Below are 17,989 nucleotides of genomic sequence, written 5' to 3' on the forward strand. Positions count from 1 at the left end.
CCACAAAAAAAGAAAAAAAAGAAAATTAGCTGAGTGTGATTGATAGTGCATGCCTGTAGTGCCTGCCACTTGAGAGGCTGAGGCAGGAGGATCACTTGAGCCTGGGAGGTCGAAGATGCAGTGAGCTATGATTGTTCCACTGTACTTCAGCCTGGGTGACAGTGAAGAACGAACAAAGGAACAAACAAATGAATGAAAGAGAGAGAAAGGAAGGAAGGAAGGAGGAAGGAATGAAAGAAGGAAGGAGAGAGAGAAACAGAGAGAAAAGAAAGAAAGAGAGAAAGAAAGGAAGAAAAGAAAAGAAAAGGAAAGGAGGAAGGAAAGAAGGAGGGAAGGAAGGAAGGAAGGAAAAAAGAAAGAGAGAAAGAGAAAGAGGAAAGAGAGAGAGAGAGCAAGTAAGCTAGCTGCTGAGAGGCGCAGAAAGACAAATTTTATAAGGACCAGACCTGAACTGAAAATTTCTACTTGTTTTTTCTCCCCTTTCCAGCCAGAACTGCAGGTCACCAGCAAAGGTCAGAGGTAGGCAGACAGGGCAGCTAATGATACAGTGGAGGAAAATTATTTCCTTTTGTTTCAGGACTAATTTGAAAGAACATAGCCATATAATAATATCATGAAATCTTGTACTTTATTTTTGCTGGGTTTCTAATTCAGTTAAGTACTATAGAGATGTATTAAGATTTGGTCTTTTTTCTTGAAACCATTTTGTAAATTTTAAAATAAGTTAGAGAATTAGAAGTTTAAAATTTAACAAACAAAATTTACTACAAAAACTATCAGGCTTAGATCTCTTAATACTTTTCCATTGAAATTGCTCTGTTTCTATAAAATGTTGAGATAGATTACCTGTCAGTAACTGATACCATCTCAGGATCTTTGAACAAAAACTAGCCCCACTAGTAAATGCCTTATTAATTTCAACAAAATGTGACTTCCAAAGCCAGGAAAAATAATTGAAAATACTACACAAATATGTGATAAAAAAGTTATTTCCAAAAAATATGGAATGTATTTAAAACACTGCCAGCATGATATACATGTGTCTGTATCAATGTAATTTCCCTTGCTTTGGTACTGTTCTTTGAAATATTTAGCTATTATAGTTTGTTGTTGTTGTTCTGATCCAAAAGAGAAATGAAAATTTAGGTATGGACTAATTTTATTGCAATACGGAATTGATGAGTTATGCTGAGTTATGTGAAGTATCTATTTGAAATATTAAGAAAAAGAAAGGAAGGCATAATCTTCCTCATTTTTGGAACAGAAGACATTACAATTTATTCCAGCTTTCAGTTCTTCCCATTTGGTCAATATTCTATCCATCTGTAAGTACTTTGATTCTACCAAATGTATTGTTTTTATCCTTTTTACTGTTTTGTGATATCTACCTGTGTTGTTTGTTGGCGGTTAGTCTTTCCCGCAAGCCACAAAGCGCCATAAGATTTTATGGAATACCTACAAAATGGAGGCTTCAGCTCATCTATGCCTTGCAAAGATATAAACATAAGAAAAGAACAGCGCTGAATTCCAGAGGCTGATAAATGTCACTTCTTTTTTTAACATGCTTATTTAATTCAGATAAATAGAACTGTTATGAATTTGAGAGGAATGAAGATATTCAAACACTAACAGAAAATCATTAGCCTCATATTAGAACATTCAAATGCTCATGTAACTCTTCAATCCATCTGGCTTCATAAAACCAAAATTTTGAACACAAAACAAGTGGCAGAGTTGACATTACCTTTTCTACGTACCTAAGTATTAAATTGCATCAATTTATTATGAATTAGTAAAACATCACAGATTTTAAAACAAAGTACAAAAGTGCCTGATTCTTTTTAATTCCACAAATACCTAGCATCTCAAAGTAACATGTAAACAAACTTCTATGCTACTCATTGAATCCTTCGATAATAAACTAAACAGTATCGGATCTAGTATATGACTTTCATGTGTAAGTTATGGTTTTATCCATTACTTTGACAATATTACTGATGTAACAGTGAGAGAAAAATTTTCAACCATTGTATTTATTTAAAACAAACTGACAGGTTCAAGCACCTATCTTCAGAAAAGCCAGCAGCATTTTTTTTAAAACATACTCAAAGTAAGATTTGGCCTAAGCCCTTAATGCCTTCCTGAACAGCCATGCAACTAAACACCCTCAAGAGATGTTACATAAGGGAGAGAAGAACATGGAGCAATTTGCACTTTTTCCCCTAGATAATATTAACAAGGTAAGGCAAATCCAGATCTTTATGAATGAATGGCTGTCATGTTTAATATACTTGGAGCTCTATAAACCTAGAGCCACTATCATATATGCTTATATAGATACATACGTATTTTTAATAAAGTCTCTCACTTGCTTCAAAATTTAAGGATGATCTTTTTCCTGGTCAATCATTTCAAGGGAACAATAAATAAAGTAGAAAAGGATGATATATGTTTTGCATATTTCTGTGGAAGAATGGAAAACATACTTTGAGAGGTTCGGAAAATTCACTGTACGGAGTGAACAGCTTATATACACTATCTGTGCAATTTTTCTTGGTCGGGGTTTTTAAATGCAAGAGCTCCTCCAAAATAAGAAGCCACATTCATTCTTGTCCAAATCCCTCTGTCTCTTCTATTGCAAAAAGAAGTTTTTCCTTTAGTTGTTTGTAAATCTTATATGGTGGTAGATCCAAGAGATTAAAACACGTATGGCTTCTTGGTAACCAAGTGTCTTTGCCAACTTTTTCAATGCAAAACTTTTGAGTCCCATTACTTCCCATGAGCTCAGCAAATCCTCCTAGAGATAAACGGCAGGTTCCAGTGACGAACTGCGATAGTAGCATTCTTACTTCATTGTCTGTCTCTTTCACAAACTGCCGAAACCGAATGATTTGCTTGCTGTTTCTTGTATAATGTTGATAAAGAGTATTTCTCTGCCAATCTGCCAAGTCAGCCTCCTGCGTGCCTCACAACATAACCTCTAAATCTTTTTCATCCAAGTACTGTAGCCACTGACGAGGAACAACTCCATTAAAACCATCAAGGAAAGTTTTGGTCTGTTCTTGTACTCCTCGAGAAAAATGCCATTCTGTCATTAAACCAATATATTCATCTTTGTTCTCCTCAGTCACCAGAATATGGGAAACTCCCAACTTTGGGTCATGTAAGGTAACTTTTCCCCAACTCTCCATGTCAACAGAAAAGTACGGTTCTAAGCCACATTCTTCAATGTTGTTATCTCTTATCCAGATAAGGGAGTTATAAAATTCAGTATCAATAGATTCCAAATCCTTAATAGTAAGTTTTTCACTTAACATACGCTTGTAGAATGGTAAAGAGAAATCAGTGTCGATAAACTTTCCATGAAATAGTGCCGTGGCAATAAAACGACCAATGAAACAGAAGTATGAAAGATGGTCTGGATTAATGGTTGATGCTGGATTTATCTGCAGGCAATAGTTGTTCTTCCCTGCATACTCAAATAAGCAATACATTGTGTTCAAAACTTCATGTGAAAGCAAGAAAAGCCATTCTCTTGCTAGGCCACCATAATCAAGTCCTTCTTCTCCTCTAAATATTACATATAAGCACCTCCTCAAGTCATAAGGTTTTAATGCCATAATCTGTTGGAAGGAATCTTCAAACAATGTCTGCCGGGACACATTGATCTCTACGTGACTGGGTAGTGCATTAGACTGGCACAAATAATGGAAGTGAGCAAGTTTCCGCCTAAAGCTGTGTTCATAATCAATTTGTGGACCACCTTTAGTTACAGATGACTTCCCATTGCGAGGATCTTTGAATGTTGTTGTTCTTGCGTTATGATTAACAAAGTACCTTACACCTTCACGAGTATATCTAATTTCCCAGCCTTCTGGCAGAGGTTCTTCATTCTGTAAGCCTTGAGTTCTTAGATCTTCCCACTGGGTTGTTTTTGTATTATGATTCACAAAGTAAACCCTGTCTGTTGAATCCACTCTTTTTTCCCAGCCTGGTGGCAAAGGTCCATAAGGGTCATTTTCTGCAGCTAACATTGAAGCCGAATAGAGGTATCGTTGGTTAAACTGTTGCATAGCTCCCTGCAGTTGGTTCCGCTGAGATTGCCACTGTTCAAAATTTCTGACCGATTCCATGGTAGGCTGCTGCCACGTTGTTGTTCTGGTGTTATGATCCACATAATAAACTCTTCCACAATCATCAACTCTTCTTTCCCCACCTGAAGGTAAAGGTTGTGGTCTCTCCCATGTGGTAGTTCGAGTATTGTGATCCACATAATAGGTTCTACCATGAGGATATTTTCTTTGTTCCCACTCTGATGTCAAGGTTTCTGTGTTGGCATTCCCAGACTCCTGCTCTACAGGATCCATACACCCACCTGGCTGTCTTGATTTGGCAGCTTCAAAAGCAGAACTACTTCCAGAGTTAGAGGTGTCAGGGTCTAATATACTTCTAGATTCAGATCCCAATTCTGCAGTGGTAGAAGGAATACATTCATTGTTTTCTGAGGAAGTCAGTATTTCTTGAACTGGAGGATCTTCAACAGTAGTACTAGTGCAATTTGGAGACAAGGCATTTTCTTCAGACACTGCCGGAATACCCATGACAGAAGCATTATCAGTTGGTGCAAATAAGGATGATTCTCCATTAACAGTGTCATCGGCAGGCTCAGATGTGAGTGGTTTTGGAGCTGGTGTATTTTTGGGTCTGGCAGCAACCTGAGACGGAGATGAAGGTATGTTGTCTCCATTAACTACATACGAGCAGCATGAGTTTTGGACTAGAGTGCTTGTAGGTACATGATTATCTATTCCATTCGTGCCTTTAGCAGCCAACCTGGCAGTTGTCGTTGCTGAAGGCTCTCCATTTTCATGTAAGGCATCACCATTTTGCTGTATTTCTATGGTTGGAGATGAGCTGCAGTTTGTTATATTTTCTTGCTCAATCACCAATCCATCAAGCACAACTGTCAATTCACCAGTTTGTGCTATGCCATTCTTGTTTTCCAAGGAAAGTTTTAATTGTTCTTTCACTCTTTCCAATTTTCTATTGTGTATCAATAGAGCTTGTTTCAAATCTATCGTTGCATTTCCTAATTAAGCTTTTAAATTGTGATGACTCCAAACTCGATATTCCAATGTAGTCTGTGGCATAACATTTACAGTTAGCTGTTCATCCCATTTTGGATTAGAAGAACTACTGGATTTTGCTGTTTTCCTAATTTCTCCATCTACAATTACTTCTGTATATATTGCTGTTCCGAACCAGTTCTTTCTTCTTTTAAGTTTGGCACTAGAAACACTTACCTGGAACTGCAGCCTTCCACTGTGGTTATCACTAGTATCAGACCTTGGTGAAGCAGTGGCCCTGTCCCAAAATTCAGCTAAAACTATGTATCAGGAACTGCTAGACACTGGGGATACAAAGACGAGTAAGACACGATTCCCTATTTCAAGGGGCTGACAACCCCGGCGCGCCGGGGCCCTAACCCTTCCACGTCAAAGATCACCACCTCGCAGCAGGCCCAGGCCGCCAGCAGTCACCCGGAGCCCGCACAGCGACTCTCCCCCACCCCCACCCCGGCCCTGATTTGCATTTTTCTGATGATTAGTGATACTGTGTTTGTGGTCCACTTGTCTGTCACATTATTCCATCTGTACTTAAATGAGCTCCTGCGGGAAGGAACAGGCACAACTCCTCTTTTACCTGCAGAATATCAAGGGCTTTGGGATTCATGATGTTTTCGTATAAATTGTTACAAAACAAGTTCTGCTCTGGGCAACATGGAAGACTAGTTGGTATATTTTTATAGGAATGAACATTTATATCGAATCATTATGCATTTAAATTTCACTGGAAGCCAGGCGCGATGGTTCACACCTATAATAGGTGGCTGAGGCGGGAGGATTGCTTGAGCCCAGTAGTTCAAGAGCAGCCTCAGCAACATAGCGAAACCCCATTTCTACAAAAATTAGCCAGGTGTAGGGGTGCATGTCTATAGTCCCAGCTACTCAGAGGCGGAGGTGGGAGGATTACTTGAGCCCTGGAGTTTGAGGCTGTGCTGAACCGTAATTGCACCACTGCACTTCCAGCCTGGGTGACAGAGTAAGACCCTGTCTCAAAAATAAATAAATAGGCCGGGTGCAGTGGCACATGCCTGTAATCCCAGCACTTTGGGAGGCCAAGGCAGGCGGATCACCTGAGGTCAGGAGTTTGAGACAAGCCTGGTCAACATGGCGAAACCCTGTCTCTACTAAAAATACAAAAGTTAGCCGGATGAGGTGGCAGGCACCTGTAATCCCAGCTACTAGGGAGGCTGAGACAGGAGAATCGCTTGGACCCAAGAGGCAGAGGTTGCATTGGGCCGAGATCACGCCATTGCACTCCAGCCTGGGCCACAGAGCGAGACTCCGTCAGAAAAAAATAAAAAATAAATAAATAAATCTCATTGAATATGTTTAAAACAATGATTGACAGTTTTATTTTAAAATGTAAATTTTTACAATCTACTGAAAATTATGTCCTTTACAACTATAAAGTTATGATAAAAAAATTTAGACATTAACTTTGAAATGTGTGATGGAGGCACATATTTTTACAAAATAGTTTTAATAAATTTGTGAGCAAAAGTTTGAATACTATTAACCTACATCATATTTAACAAAGTCCTAACCATCAGAATTTGAGATGAAATGGATGAGTGAAAGCAATGTGAGAGAGTGTGAGAGAGAACCAGTATTGACCAAAATTTATTCAAATCATGTGGGAACATTAAACAAACATGACAATGGAAATTCAAGTTTATACAATTATTTTTAAATTTGAAGTGTATTACTAGGAATGAAAAGAGAGTGGGTTTTGATTTCATTTTCTCTGATCTAAGAAGTGAGCACTGAACCATTGGCATTGATCATTATGTCCATTGCATAGTAGTTGATAAGTAAGTGGTATTTGAGTCTAACTCACATTGATAAACACTTGCATTATAATTTTCAAACAGAGTAGTGGGCCCTAAGAAATGCATTTTCCACTCTGATCAGTGTTTTTCATAAAATATTATAATTAAAGCTTAACTATCAACATAGAGAAGGGGATCTGTTGTGGTCATGTAAGAGCAGACACAGGAAATATTTACTCATGGAGTCAGAAGTTAAGACTGACCTATCTGGAAATGAGACAAGGGCTGGGTGGAGCTAATCAGGCCATTTTATTTGTAGCTGTTGCCATGGTGTAAGCGTAAATTTGTGACCCTGTCTGCTACTAAAAGTGAGCCATGCCTAAAAATAAAAAAAAATTAATCACTTCAAATACGCAGTATACTTTCTATAAATCCTACCAGTGGTGTTCCAAGAAATAACAAGTGTAGCAAGAAAGTAAGTCCTTAGATTGGCATTTTCCATGTGATTCTGTGTAGTGCTATTAATCTTGCTACAAGATTTGAGTGTCATGTTGCTTAAATATAAGTCATTAATGTTCATTGGTGTTTACCAGAGTTTGAATATTTGCTATAGGATTTACTTATTTGTAAGTGCTTTAAAATATATAACTTTTTATTTATTAAACAATTTTAGCTATTCATAATAGGAAGAAAAGAATATGAAGAATGTTGGAAGCATTTTACAAATCATTTGTTGTTTTGAGAAGTTTCAAGAAATCTTGAGTTCCAATGTCTTCTTCTTCTTCTTCTTCTTCTTTTTTTTTTTTTAGACAGGGTCTTACTCTGTCACCTAGGCTGTAGTGCAGTGTGGCCATCTCGGCTCACTGCAACCTCTGCCTCCCAGGTTCAAACGATTCTCCTGCCTCAGCCTCCCGAGTAGCTGGGATTACAGGCACCCGCCACCACACCCAGCTAATTTTTGTAATTTTAGTAGAGACAGGGTTTTACCATGTTGGCCAGGCTGGTCTTGAACTCCTGACCTCAGATGATCCTCCTGCCTTGGCCTCCAAACGTGTTGGGATTACAGGCATGAGCCACCATGCCCGGCCCAATGTCTTATTCTTGCATCCAGAAGATTAACATTTTTCAGACATTTGGAAACATTATTCTCAGTGTCTGCTAAACATACAATCTTCTGAATGCTAGTTTATTATTTTTTTTAATAGGAAAAAGGGAGAACCATGTGACAATATTGGGTAAATTCTGTAATTGGGCTTAGTATTTATTGTAAATGAACACAATGGAATTCCAATTTATAAGTCACTTGCATCTGACCAGCTTGACAAGTCAGTCTACTGGATTCTGATTACCTCTTGGTGAACTGATAGAACTGAGTGGCCATGTGGTGTACAGTGTGTGAAAATGGTGAAGCACTGCCTCCTATAAGGTACTGCATGAAGCAGTCCATTTCCTCCACAATTGAATATAAGTTGTCTTGGTTTTTCTACCACAGGAAAACAAACTACTAAAAAAATAAAAAAGACTGAACAAAAACTAAAACCATAGGACTGAAAAAGTCTTTAAGAAAGAAAAAAAAAAGATTTTACACTCAAGGATCCTTGACTTTTAGTAAATCACAAGATCCTACTGATGAGGCCTAGAATACATAATTTGAATCTGTCTTTTCCTTTCGCTCCACTGCCAGCACTATTTTCCCACTGAACCACTGCAGTTGAACCCTAGTCACCCATTTTTTTTTTTTGGAGGTGGGGTCTTGTTCTGTTGTGCAGGTTGGAGTGCAGTGGCACAATCATGGCTCACTGCAACCTCCAAACTCCTGGGTTCAAGTGCTCCTCCTTCCTAGGCCTACCAAAATGCTGGATTACAAGTGTGAGCCACTGAGCCCAGCCCCTAGTGTCTATTCTTGACCTCTGACTCCAATCCATCAGCTACTGTGCTATGACAGATTGTGTCATCTAATAAGTGGCAAATCTGATCAAATCATGTCTATGTTTAATACTCCTTGCGTTGCTGTCTCTCTTTTTTTTTGAGACAGGGTCTTTCTCTGTCACCCAGGCTGGAGTGCAGTGGCACGACCTTGGCTCACTGCAACCTCTGCTTCCTGGGCTCAGGTGATCCTCCCAAGTAGCTGGGACTACAGGTGCACACCATCACACCCGGCTAATTTTTCTACTTTTAGTAGAGACTGGGTTTTGCTATGTTGCCTAGGCTGGTCTCAAACTCTGGGCTCGAGAGATCCCATGGCTCAGCCTCCCAAAGTGCTGGGATTACAGGTGTGAGCCACGGCACCCAGCCTTCTCATTTCTTAAGGAATGAAACTCAAGCATGTTAAGACGGCATGACATGCACTTCCTGATCTGACTCAATGCCATTGGCTAAGCCTGAAATGCTTGATCCCTCAATCCCATCCAACTGACCTCTGGGTTATTCATTTAACCCTACTCAGGAGCTTTTTTATGCTGCGCACCCATCGCTAACGGGGCACAATTGGTCACGCTGCTCTATGCTCCTCTCTGCCTCACATAGGCTTTTACTATTGCATTTACCAAACAGAATTCTAGTTCTTTGCAAATACATATATGTGTTCTCTGTTATATTATGTATGTCTTGATGGCAAGGCCTATTTTAACTTTGTATTCCCATCTTCTAGATGAATAGAATCCCATGATGAATAAATGGTGCTCAATAACTTGTTTAATTGAACTGATTTAGTATGACGGAAAAGGTACAAAATCCAACAATTTTGTTTCTGATGTGTAAGAAGCTGTCTCTCTGCAACGTTTTAAGGAAATTACTTTCTACTGGTAACATCATATTACTGGAAGTTAACCAGAGGCACAGATAAATTATTTGCAAAGACATAACTGCTCTTGTTTCTCTTAGTATTAAAATGAACACAATGATACTGGTAATAAAGCTATCTGCAAACACAAGCAAACCTCCAAGCTGTGGCCCAGTAATCTTTTCATAACAAGCAGTTTGCTGGAGGGTCTTCAGTGCTTTGTGTTGCCCTTCCAAGAGATTGCAGTGAGATTATTTTCTTCATAGTCAGACTCAGTTCTGTTCCCATAGAGGACCACGGCATATTTGCCTACATAATCTTTCTTTGTTTCTTTCTCTCTCTCTCTTCTTTTTTTCTTTTTTTTTTAAATAGGGTATCGCTCTGTAACCCAGGCTAGCATGCTCATGGCTTGCTGTGACCTTGGCCTCCTAGGCTCAAGCAGTCTTCCCATCTCAGCCTTCCTAGCAGCTGGGACTACAGGTGCCTGCCACCATACCCAGATAATTTTTGTATTTTTTGTAGAAACCGGGTTTCACCATGTTGCCCAGGCTGGTCTTGGACTCTTGAACTCAAGCGATCCACCTGCCTTGACCTCCCAAAGGCCTGAGATTACAGGTGTGAGCCAACATGCCTGGCCTTGCCTATATAATTTTCTAACAGTTTTAAATATTTTCTTTTCAGAGTCATAGGGAAATGGAAATTAAACTACAATGGGATATACTACACACTCACAAAATGGCTAAAGTTAAAATATTTGTTTATAGTTTTCATCTGTTCCATGTTAAAGTATTCCTTATATGTTAATAAATTGTGCTTAATTTTCTCCGTTTTTCTTTAATACTACCTATATAGATGTCACGCCATTTCTCCTCCTCCTTCTCCTCCTTCTACTCCTCCTCTTCTCTTCTTCTTTTCCTCCTCCTCATCCTTTTCTTCCTCCTTCTTCTTCTCCCCCTTTTCTTCTCTTTTTCTTTTCCTCTTCTTCTTCATTCTTCTTCTTCCTCCTCCTGTCATTGTTGTTTGAGTTAGAGATTTCTGGATCATCTATTTGCAAGAATTTCCTGTAGGATAACAGGATAACAATCTATGCTGAAAGATTTTTATTTTTCTAATGCTTTATCTTTCTTTTCCACAGTCAGAAAATCAACTAGCCTTCTTCAATTTTATTTTCATGATTCTTTATGAGCCTTGTCTCTTTGCATTTATGCACTTAACTGGTTCCAGAGGGGCCTTCTGTCACATCCAGTCCTGTTCATGGGCCCTTTTTGTTGGACAAAGGGTATGGATTTTGCCCTCAAGAGGAATTGCTCACATGTAGAAAGTATATGTTTTATTGTTTGTGTTTTATGACTAATTGTTTCTCTCTTCTGAACCTCCCTTCCTTTGTGTATTCCAGGTGATAACTGTTTTTGACATCTGAATTTAGCAGTTTTGGTATAAAAAGCCACAAGAGCATTGCAGGTGTGTTTAAGAACAGGATGTACCAAAAAGTTTTAGAAGTGGAAGGTCTGAGAAATCAACAGTGAATATGCACTCCCAAAAGAATGGGGCCTCATCCTCAGTGAGACTGCTGTAATTGAAGACAGCAGGTGCAATGGGAGAGTTGAAGATAGAAGGGTTAGAATGTGTTTGGGTGAGGAGGCAACCAGAAGTGATAGATTCAAGAAAATAGCACTTATAAGAGGGAGAAGTTAGTGGAAGTTTGGAACAGGATCCGCTGATGAAGGTAGCTTCTTCCCTGGAGGTCATGAAGGAACTGTAGTAGTGTGGAACTAATTGCAGGAGCTTCTGTGAGGAAGTTAAGATCTGAAATTCAGGTGAGGCCTGTTACCTGAAGTGAGCTCTTGAGCTGAGAAACTGGAAAAGCTACTCCTTCCCTCACTTCAAGAGATCCTTCTTTCAGCTGAAAAAATGTCAACTCCTTCAAATATAATTGACAAAGTAATTGTGTAACTAGAACATCCAAAGAAAGATATTCTAGGAAATTAAAAGGGCAAAAAAGGAACTAAAAATAGACACAAAACTTCCCTGAGGACTAAGAATACTTGCTAACAAAATATTGCTCCAAAGCAGAGAAAAATTGTAACACAATATTTCAACATGCATAAAGGAGAAAATATGATGTAATTGCAGTAAGGGAGGAAAACAAACAAACAAACAAAAAAGATCTCAGAGAAGATATGTCCAAAAAAAAAAAAAAAAAAAAGAAAAGTCATGGCCAGTCAACAGAAGGTAATGGTCAGTCAATACAAGGATATGAAATGGTAATTGGTAAAATTTAGGAAAGAAATTAGAGAAACAGAATCATTTCATAAGTAAAGACTAAATTACAAGGGTCATATAGGAAAACAGACACCACAGAAAGCACAGCAAGACGCAGTATACATATGGGAAAAGTGAAGGAAATGAAAGAGAAGCAAAAATAATTTTTAAAGAGAGAAAGTGAAAGTTATAAAAGACAATAAATGATCTAAAATATTAGTAATTGTAGTTTCTCCAGAGAAAATCCAGAAGAATAGAAAACAAACATTAGAAAGTATTCTTAAAGTAGGTTTTGAATCTTTTCAAAATTTTTTTTTTTTTTTGGAATGAAGTTTCGCTCTTGTTGCCCAGGTTGGAGCGCAATGGCACGATCACGGCTCACTGCAACCTCTGCCTCCCGGGTTCAAGTGATTCTCCTGCCTCAGCCTCCTGAGTAGCTGGGATTACAGGCACCCACCACCATGCCCAGCTGATTTTTGTATATTTAGTAGAGATGGAGTTTCACCATGTTGACCAGGCTGGTCTTGAACTTCTGACCTCAGGGGATCCACCTGCCTCGGCGTCCCAAAGTGCTGGGATTACAGGCGTGAGTCACCATGCCCAGCAGATTTGAATCTTTATATTAGATGCTATATCCAAGATCTGATAAATCTGTCCCAGAATTATCAATATCAAAGCTAGTAACATTGGTTAGTAGATATATCCTACTTATAACATATCTTACGAACGCTAGACATGTCCTACTAATATTAGTAACAAACTTTGGGCATCTGGGCAAAAAACATTGTGTCTTTTCTAAGGGAAAGAGGCCAAGATGGCACAGCTATAGTCAATGCTAATGGAAGTGGAAAATTTGAGCCAAGGATTTAAAATCCAACCAAGCTGTTCTTCAAGTGTCAAGGCTACAGGGCAAACATTTTTTTTTTCCTTTTTTTCTTCGAGACAGAGTATTGCACTGTCTCCCAGGCTGGAGTGCAACGGCACGATCTCGGCTCACTGCAACCTCCGCCTCCCTGGTTCAAGCAGCGATTCTCCTACCTCAGCCTCCAGAGTAGCTGGGATTACAGGCGTCCACCACCATGCCCAGCTAGTTGTTTTTTCTTTCTTTTTTTTTTTTTTTTTTTAGTAGAGACAGAGTTTTACTATGTTGGCCAGGCTGGTCTGGAACTTTTGACCTCGTGATCTGCCTGCCTCAGCCTCCCAAAGTGCTGGGATTACAGGCATGAGCCACTGCACCCAGCCACAGAGAAACATTTCTACAAATTCAAGGACTCAGGAAATATTGTTCACATTAGATCTTACTGAATCATCTCCCAGAGTGTAAGATTAACCCAACCATAAGATGATCAGAGTAACCTCTGCAAAAGGACTGAGATAAACATTGAATATATGAGGGGTCTTCAAAAAATTTATGGAAAATGCATATTATAAAAAACTCTGCCTAGATTTCAATATGATTTTGCAATGAAATAAACTTGTACTAACGTCTCTGAACAGGATCTTAGTTTGAGGCACTAATACATCAGTTTAAAAAGAACCCCTATCAGAGTAACATGGATTCTGCTAAACTTGAAGCAAGAAAAAACATCAAATTTATGATCAGATTTGGTAAATAATGGTGACATCATTCTTGCTTTACAAAAAGTTTGAGGACAATGCCCCAAATAAGTTTGCAGTTTATGAATAGATAACTTGATTTAAGAAGGGATGAGATGAAATTGAGGATGAAGCCCATAGTGGCTGAACATCCACACCAATTTTCAAGGAAAAAGTTTGTGTTCTAATTAAAGAGGACCAATGATTAACTGCAGAAAGAACTGCTAACACCATGGACATCTCAATTGGTTTATCTTACACAATTGATTGAAAAATTGAACAGACTTTCCACCCAATGGATGCCAAAACCCTTGCACCCAGATCAGCTGTAGACAAGAGCAGGCCTTTCGATGGAAATTTTAAACAAGTAAAGTCAAGATCCTGAAGTGTTTCTTTGAAGAATTGTAACAGGACTTAAAATTTGGATCTACCAATATGATCCTGAAGACAAAGCAATATCAAAGCAATGGCTACCAAGAAGTAGAAGTGGTCCAGTCACACAAAAGCAGACTGGTCAAGAGCAAAGGTCATGGCAAACATTTTTTGGGATGCTCAAGGCATTTCACTTGTGAATCTTCTGAAGAGCCAAAGAATGATAACATCTGCTTATTATGACAATGTTTTAAGAATGATAGCCAAAGCTTTAGCAGAAAGATGCCCAGGAAAGCTTCACCTGAGAGTCCTTCACCACAACAATATTCCTGCTTATTGCTGTCATCAAACAGAGCAATTTTGTGAGACTCTTGATGGGAAATTATTAGGCAAATCCACCTTACCATCCTTTATTTGGCTCTTTCTGACTACTTTTTGTTTTGTAATCTTAAGAAGTCTTTAGGGCCGGGCACGGTGGCTCATGCCTGTAATCTCAGCACTTTGGGAGGCCGAGATGGGCAGATCACAAGGTCAGGAGTTCGAGACCAGCCTGGCCAACATGGTGAAACCCTGTTTCTACTAAAAATGCAAAAATTAACTGGGCATTGTGGTGGGTGCCTGTAATCCCAGCTACTCGGGAGGCTGAGGCAGGAGAATAATTTGAACCTGGGAGGCGGAGATTGCAGTAAGCCAAGATCACGCTGCTGCCCTCCAGCCTGGGCGACGTGAGTGAAACTCCGTCTCAACAACAACAACAACAACAACCAACAACAACAAAAACAAAAGAGGTCTTTAAAGGGCACCCATTCTTCTTCAGTTAATAATGTAAAAAAACAAAAAAGCAAAAACAAAAACAAAAAAAAACACTGCATGGTTAAATTCCCAGGACTGTCAGTTCTTTAGGGATGGATTAGATGATGGCTGGTATCATTGCTTATGAAAGTGTCTTGGACTTGATGGGGCTTATGTTGAGAAATATAAAATAAAGTTTATATTTTATATTTTTATTTCCTTTTTTCATGAACTTCCTGAAGTCCCCTCATACCTATAAATAGAACTAGGACTAAAACAAGGTCTAATATAAAGTTTGGAAAATACAATGTAAATATGAACATTGTATTATATAAACTTTCATACTATAGAGGCTTTTTAAAATTGTTGTTTTTATGATATTTTTAATCTAGTGTCTGCTTTTATAATGAGAAATTTATATAGTACCCTTAACCTCTTTTGTTTCAGACAGTATCCATCGATTTCTACTAGCATCACACGAATTACCTTTTAACTTCTTCCTCCTCACCTTTCTCCCTAGCTTTCACTACTCAATTTTAGTCAACAAAATTATCATTTGTTATTGGCTGACTTGTGTTCTCACAAAATTCATATATTAAAGTCCAGTACCTCAGAATGTAACAGTATTTGGAAGTAGGGCCTTTCAAGGGGTAATTAAGTTAAAATGAGCATTTTAGGTGAGCCCTAATCCAACCTGACTGGAGTCCTTATAAGAAGAGGAAATCTGGACACAAGGAGGGACACCAGAAATGTGTGCACACACAAAGCAAAGGCCAGGTGAGGACACATTGAGAAGGCAGCCCTCTGCAAGCCAAGGAGATGCTGCAGGAAATACCAAACCTGCTGACACCTGACTTCTAGCTTCCAGAACTGTGAGAAAGCCATCCAAACTGCGGTATTTTGTTATGGCAGTCCCAGAAGACTAATACATTTGGTCTTAGTGTTTACCTGTATGTTCTGTACTCTTAATACTGTGCATACAATAATAAAAATAATATAGAGTAATATGACAAAATACACCTGAATATCTGTCATACTGGTAAGTATAAATATGCTTCATTTACCATTTATAAAATTACACTAAAAGTAAAATATCATTCTGACTAAAAGTGTAAAAAGATGGATGAATGAAAGGTTAGGATTTCCATTTCAAAGAAAGCAGTATACTAGGCAAAGAAGAGTTCACGCTGGGAAGGGAAAGAGGAAAGACTATAATAAATCCACAGTAAAATATAATAGTCATAGATAATTGTTTGTTTGACAGTGAATGTTTCCACATATGCCAGTATTGACAGATGACCTCCCTGTTCTTCACCACATCCATCGTACTCCTCTGGTTTTCTGCCCCAGTTCGGCTGATAGCAGTTGCTTTTGGTGCATCTGTAATTTGAGTTTGCAGGATTTTTTTCTGTCTCTTAGTTTCATAAAAGTTATGTTTTGTGGGTATTTGTCTTTGTTGTTGTCCTTTTTAAAATTTGAATTATTTCGGGAGGAGTAGTAGAAATATTCAGCACCAAGCAGATGACACAAACCTATCAGAAGTTTTCTTTATATTTAATTTTGTTGTATTGGCAAGATTTCCGGGATAAAATTAAACAAAGTAGTTATAACAGGAACCCTTGCCTTGTTCCAGACTTCAGTGAGAATGCCTTTAAAGTTTCACCACATGTGATGTAGGTTCTTGATAAGGATTCTTTATTAGGCTCAAGTCTCTCCATCTATTTCTAGTTTGCTAAGAGCTTTAAAAATCAGAAATGAAGCTGGGTGCGGTGGCTTATGCCTGTAATCCCAGCACTTTGGGAGGCTGAGGCGGGTGGATCACTTGAGGTCAGGAGTTCGAGACCAGACTGGCCAACATGGTGAAACCCCATCTCTACTAAAAATACAATTAGCGGGGTGTGCTGGTGGGCACCTGTAATCCCAGCTAGTCAGTAGACTGAGGCAAGAGAATCGCTTTAACCCAGGAGGCAGAGGTTGTAGTGAGCCGAGATCACGCCATTCTACTCCAGCCTGGGTGACAGAGTGTGACTCTGTCTCAAAAAATAAAAAATAAATAAAAAATAAATAATAAAAATAAATGATTGTGATTATTAAATGACCACCTATAAGCCTCTCCTCAATAATCTCACAATGTTGTGTATTGCTGAAACTTCTATTCTTGAGTTATATTTTATTTATCAAAATGGACTGACCTTTATACACTGCTACATTTCTCTTTGTATTTAATTTGATTTTTGCATTGTAATATTTGTATTTAATAGTTCTACTTCTGTCCTTTTTGGGTTTTTATTTCAATCAATAATAACTTTATAGGAAAAGTTTGTGACTTGGCAGACAAGGAAGATGGTGGTAGGAGACAGGGCTGATGTGCAGCTTCCACTTGGATGGACAGAACAGTGTGTGGACACTAACACCATGGACATTTGATCCAGGAACCACTTCAGGAGTGTACCAGGGAAACCAAAATAATTCACAGATCCTTCGAAAGAACCTGCAGGCTGCTGCAAATTCTTCAAGACAGATGAAACACCGAGTTCCCAAAGTGTGAGGTGTGGGGAAACCTGCCTCCAAACACATGTCGCCACTGGGGAACTCGAAAATCCAGATTACAGGAGAAGAATTTAACTTTACCTAGAGCTGAAACGGATTTAGAATGAAATATAAAAGTAGAAGCACAGTGGGAAGAGCCTTGTAGGCACTCCCCGTCTCCAGCTCAAGCCCAGGGGAACCATCCCTGGCTGTATCTCACAGGGGACCTGGGGGAAGGCAGCCAGCAGAATTTGGGAGGGGTCACAGGGTGAAAGAAGTTCCAACTGAAATGTGTGCTAATTTTGACTGGGTGCAAACTCTCTTGAGCAGAATCTGGTGTGAACAGGAACTGATGCAGAAGGGAGAGCAGGAGTCGTCACCGACAGTGTGGGCAGACGAGGATGGGTATGGCCTGGAAGCTGTGCTTGCTTTCTCAGTGGGGAAATTTATAGCCTGGGGCTAGGTCTGAGTCCCACGTGCAGGCTTCCTGGAGATATACCTGGCACTGTGAGCGGGACACTGCAGGAGTGAAACCAGCCTCGCCAACTGTGTGGGAAGTGGGTATGGCCTGCTGCTACTGGCTTTCCCCCACTTCCCTGGTGACAGAGGCAGCTATAATCCCCTCTAGAACATAACCCCACTGGCCCAAGAACCACTCCCCAATCCCTCAAAGTGGCATGGCAAGCCCTTCCCAAGGAGAGTCTGAGCTCAGACAAGCCTACCCCTGCCCCAACTATATGGTATTTCTCTATCCACCCTGG

General features: G+C 39.3%; 1 protein-coding gene across 1 annotated transcript; it reads right to left on the reverse strand.

Annotated features, from left to right (window-relative positions):
• Positions 1-2,365: 2,365 nt before the first annotated feature.
• LOC129034226 (NEDD4-like E3 ubiquitin-protein ligase WWP1) lies at positions 2,366-5,390 on the reverse strand (the record flags this gene model as incomplete). Its single annotated transcript, XM_054483811.2, is given in 1 exon segment — positions 2,366-5,390. A coding segment is annotated over 1 exon segment (2,787 nt), but the record flags the coding sequence as incomplete, so codon positions are not given.
• Positions 5,391-17,989: the final 12,599 nt, after the last annotated feature.

Source organism: Pongo pygmaeus, chromosome 2 (genome assembly GCF_028885625.2).
Source record: "Pongo pygmaeus isolate AG05252 chromosome 2, NHGRI_mPonPyg2-v2.0_pri, whole genome shotgun sequence".
Taxonomy (NCBI): Eukaryota; Metazoa; Chordata; class Mammalia; order Primates; family Hominidae; genus Pongo; species Pongo pygmaeus.